A 5,545-nucleotide genomic window follows, 5' to 3' on the forward strand; every position below is an offset into this window, starting at 1 on the left:
AAACATTTTCCCTCACCAAAAAAAATGAAATAAAATTTTTTTTTTTTAAATAAGTAAATAAACTATGACGTTTGGAATGGGCCATCTTGGAGTCCCGTCAAAGAAATAAGTGATTGACAAAAGAAAGTTAATTCATGTGAATGGTTGGCCACAAAAGCAATGTCAATGGACCACAGTGTGACAACTGCCTGTTTTACATAAAAGGTTGAGATACAGCAATTGAGCTTTGTGGAGCCTAATTGTGTTTGATCCAGATGATGATCTGACTAGAAATGATGTTGTGTGGTTGTTAATAGGAGATTTTCTGAGACTTAGTCTATGGAGTGGAGGCTTGGGCTAATATGCCCAAATTTTGGCCCATTTTGTAGCCCATTGTGAATTCTGTGCATAGGATATAGAAATCATTGTTTTGGTGATTAGGGTTTCTTGATGTAGTTTTTGAGAGAGAGAAAAACTGTACTACCGCATTTTATATTTTTCCCTAATAATAATGAAATCCTTGCAACTCTATGAACGTAGGCAAATTGCCGAACCACGTAAATACTGTCTTATGCGTGTGATTATTTTTTCTTTGACGTGCGTTTTCTCTATTTTGTTTCTCATAGGTTTGAGAATTTCATGTTAATTCCCTACAACAACAATTGAAAGAACATTTCAAACTGTAACAAATATTATTCTAGTTAAAGCTCCAGATAAGGAAGGGTGGTCAGCATTAGCTAAAATGACAACACCAATTTTCACTTATTAAGGTCTCCTTTGGTGTTAATGGATGAAAGATACATGCATGAAACATCGCATTTAAGAAGTGGTACCACTCTCTACACATCTATATCAACGACTATTCAGTCTTTGTGATTATCTGAAGTTTTCAAGTCATTATTTTTTGTCAATATTTATGATATATGACATGGAAATTAGACTCCATATTCCTTGTGACAATCGAGCCTTGATATTATGCTAACACTTATATACTTGTTTATCCTTGTAATTCCTCATAAGTGTTAAATTTAGCCTTCATTATAGCTGTTTGGTTATTTTAATGCAAGTAAGTTCCCTTCTAATGCTTAATTTTTCACGCACTAAGTACTATTTAGGTCATCATAGCATCAAATTTACTTCATTTGCAATTAAATTCTTGTCAATTTTAGGGACAAAAATCAAACCTTTTGTAACAAAAACAATAATTTAGTTTTTATTTTATGCATGAGTTTGGGGCATAGATAAGATAAGATGAAGGTGATATAGTATATACACATGCTGAGCCGGGAGGTTCTGTTCTAATATCATCATACCAATTTGAAAAATTTTAAGTGATATATAGAAAATTTAATAATTGATATATCATATATTGTTCTAATAGTTTTTCCTTTGGTATCATAGATGAAGTCCACCCAAATATGTTCACTTTAGTTTGAGAAATGCTTTGGTCATGATCTCCTGCAAACTCGTAGTAAGAAAACATAATGAGATCCCCCCACCCTTTTTTTTTTCTTTCTTAAATTTACTACTCTATATGCTTTACAATTTTATTAAAAATTGTACCCATTTCAAATCAAAACCTATAAATTGGAAGGGGCTCCTTATATTAATATTTATTAATTTATGCTAGGCCATTACTCCAATAAGCATGGAAGGATATCTCAAAGACTATAGAGTATAGACCCATTCCACTGGACATTTGGTCCAAGTGGTACCTACATTGGGGTTGAAAGCAGAGAGGAGTTCATTTTTAACCGGCATTTATAGATTATAAAAAAAGTATAGACCCATGAGTAAAGAAACTCTATATACACGAAAATATGACATCAAATTTATTTTCAAGATCTTTTTTTTTTTTTTGGTCATGATAACGAGTGCTCTTAGGGTACTAGTTAAAAATTCAGTTAAAGAAAATTTTGACATCACTTTTATGGGAAATAAAAAAAGCTGTCAAAATATTAATTGCTTTTTTTTCTTTTCCCATAAAAACTTTCTTTAATTAGATTCTTAATCAGTGTCCTAAGAGCTCGTTAGCATTTCTCTTTTTTTTTTTTTTTTTTTTGGGGTAAATTTTTATTTCCAAGATCCGGCCGTATCAGAAGGGGGGGCAAAATTTAATAGATGCATGGGAGGTTGTTGGTTTGTATGTTAGATCGGTGAAGCTGACATAAATGTAGAATTAAATGAGGCCAAAAATTAAATTCTGGAGTTTATTATTGCATTTGATCTAGGTCACTAAGAGCACCAACGATAAAAGCAGTTATGACAAGATAGTGGGCCTATTTTAATTTTTATGAAATAAAAAATAAAAAATAAAAAACAACAACAACAACATACTACACAAAAAGAATTTCACAATTTTTTTCAAAGTTATTGAAGAGGAATATTGTGATTACTTTAACATCACTTTTATATGAGATAACTAGGGTTGTCCACCACCTGCCCAAACCCGAAGAACTACCCGAACCTGAAGCTCTCCACCTGAAAACCACTAGATCAAAGCACTGTTTTGGTCGGACGCGGATTGTCGACGCCTAGATTGGAGATTGTCAATTCAAGTTGCAGGTTGGCTGTTTGAGAAATCGACGAACCCGACCCACCCAATGAGTTGTTCTCTCCCCATCAAAAATCACAAGTTTCGACAAAAAACCGGTAAGTCCAAACTCTTAGTCTAACAATATAGGGAGATTTCAGCCAGATCTCGATAGATTCATCAAGATCTCGACCTGATCTCTATAGATTCGAAGGAAATATCAGCCAAATCTTGTTAGATCTAACCAAATCTAATGAGATTCGAAAAGTTTTTGACCAAAATCGGCCAAATTTCGATCCACAATAGCAATCTCGAAATCGACCGATATGCACCCAAAATCGATAAGACCCGAATCAGTCGATTCAAAACTTCATTCGAGTCGATTGCGGGTTAAGATTTTCCCCACCTGATGCATTCGGGTCAAGTCCGGGTTAGGCGTAAACCCAACCCGGACAAACTTATGGATAGCCCTAGAGATAACTATTAAGATCATTTTTATTACACGTTAACTATAAACTGTCTCTTCAATAATTATGAAATTTATGGTAAAATTTATTATGTACTTATCATTTATATTTGTTAGTTTCACTAATTAAATGGAAGAAGCATGCACGTCAAGAACCTTATAAATCAACTAACACTTCATAATAATTCCATCAAAAACGTTTAGGGTTTAAAACATTAAATCCCTCTGCCCTAACTTTCGAAATTTTAAAGAAAAGAAAATAGAAGAAACATGGATTTAAAGTGTTTAGCAAAAAGTAGGGATTTAAAGTCTTGGAATATATACTGGCACACGTCAGACTATGTCATCCAACTGATCCAAGGATGCAATTCCTTCGCTTTCTAAACTAAAAAATGTCCGTATATGTCCCACATTTGTTGGCAAGATAAAATACAAAAATAACAATCAAGCAACACAGCAATCATTCTAATTACTATTTGTCATTGAATGTTTGTCAGCTTTGCTAGCTATTATTATCATTCATTATTAATTTATTATCCACAATTGTGTTGGTGAAGTCCTAGCTAATACCCAATTATTTATAATACGTGTGATATGTCTACTCCAAAACTGAAAAAAGTAGAACAGCATCTGGACTTAAGGTCATTTTAGACATGGATCAAGGATAATATTGTTAGAATAATGCTTTAAGGATAAAGGGGGACTGTTTTAATTAGATTCATAAATTATATATTCCTTCAAAAATTATATGATACTTTTTACTTTTTAGATTCCTCTTTTAAGCGCACTTGATGTAGAGAAAAATACAAGTATAAATCCTATTGGGTTGGCTAATTAATTAGCTTGCATTGAGTGTTCCCATGAACTAGAAAAGACTAAAACCTTATCCAACAACAATGATATTAAGGATGTTAAAATTATTATATAAGGAGGTATCACAATTAAATATTAGAGTACGTATTGTCTCAAAAAAAATATTAGAGTACGTAACACTAATTACGTTCATTACTGTGTTATTGATGATAAACTTTTTGTAGTAAAATAGGTAAACCTAAAAAAATTAACTTACCACATTCATTACTTGATGGCTCATATAGATCACAAATGATGACAATACAGTAAATTTAGCCGATACCTCCCTGGGACACAAGAAAATCAGCAACTCCTACTGTGACAGAGTTCTTCTCTGCTTAAGAGCATTCTTAATTACTATGACCCTTTAGTTCTACCACTCTCCTTTCTGTGAATATTTGCAATACATCATAGTGAACCATATATAAATATATAATAATGAAAATGAGAAAGAGTACAATATTCATAGCCTCAAAGACAAATCAAGCTGGTTGAACTCTTCTTGAACATTCTCTGTAGGCCTATATCCCTTATGCCAAGAAGAACCAGCTCCTTCTCTTGAACCATACTCCATCTCTCTCATTCCATAACAAGTATGATCAGAAGCAAACCTAGCAGCATTTCCATGATGTTCAATAGGTGGTTGAATGTGATGAAACTGACTTGGACCACTAATATTATTGGGTCCTGACCGATTATGATAGGTTGGTCCTCCATGAGGTCGAATAGTTGAACTTAGCTCCCTACTTTTTTTGGCCAAAGTTCTTTCTAGCTTGTGAGCATTTTGGTGGCCCCCAAGTGCTTGTGAACTATAGAATTTCCTTTGGCAATAGTTGCAAGAGAATATTCGAGGCTCTGAATGGCTAAGATGTGATGATGATGATGAGGACAAAGAAGGTGGTGTTGGCTCTAGGACAAGATCTAGATTGGGCTGATTGTTGGATTGAAGGCTGAGATGAAGAGAAGTATTGGGTTGGAAATCCATGAGAGAGAGGTTTCTATTAGCTAATGAAAGCAGTCTATATGGGAAATGAAAGTGGGGATGAGAGTAGCATATATTAAGTAGTAGGGTGAGAGGGTTTGTCATGTGTTGCATTATATGGGCTTTTGAAAGGTAAGATTCACTGTTCCTGCAACTACAAATGGTATAAAGAGTGGAAAGATGGTGGCCTTTGAGTGAGTGTATGTAAGAGAGAGAGAGAGAGAGAGAGAGAGAGAGAGAGAGGGACAGATAGCTGCAAAATCAGTGGGGGAATCGAAGGTTTGTCTGCTCCATTCATGGCAGCATTCGAATCCTTTGTCGGACCATGAATTAATTCCATGGTATTTCATTTGCCTACTTACACAAGGAAAATATAAAGAATATATATATAGGCTTATTATATGTTATATATTATTTTTTATCTTGTTTATTTACATTATTGTGTGGACAAATGATGTAGATTTACGCATCTAATCATGCGTCCAATCATACTTTGTTTTGATCTCACTTTGCCTCTAATCAAGGAGCTAGAGATCGTGCAGTGATGTATCAAATTTCTAGTATTAGTATTGGATGTGAAACAAGATAAGCCCTATCTTGACAAGACAAAACATGCAATAAGATAAGAGAACAACTGTGTTTGCCACAAATCATACTATGGTACACTAAACCACACCTATCTTATTCTTATATTAAGATAGATTCATACATTGATATGGTTTATATTGGTAGA

At 33.8% G+C, this 5,545-nt stretch overlaps 1 protein-coding gene across 1 annotated transcript; it reads right to left on the minus strand.

The window, feature by feature from the left end:
- Positions 1 to 4,024: 4,024 nt before the first annotated feature.
- LOC126707506 (zinc finger protein 6) lies at positions 4,025 to 5,150 on the minus strand. The gene has a single exon (XM_050407196.1). It carries the CDS (start codon positions 4,924 to 4,926, stop codon positions 4,294 to 4,296), a length of 633 nt encoding a protein of 210 aa, XP_050263153.1. The 5' UTR covers positions 4,927 to 5,150; the 3' UTR covers positions 4,025 to 4,293.
- Positions 5,151 to 5,545: the final 395 nt, after the last annotated feature.

Source organism: Quercus robur, chromosome 2 (assembly GCF_932294415.1).
Source record: "Quercus robur chromosome 2, dhQueRobu3.1, whole genome shotgun sequence".
Lineage (NCBI taxonomy): Eukaryota > Viridiplantae > Streptophyta > Magnoliopsida > Fagales > Fagaceae > Quercus > Quercus robur.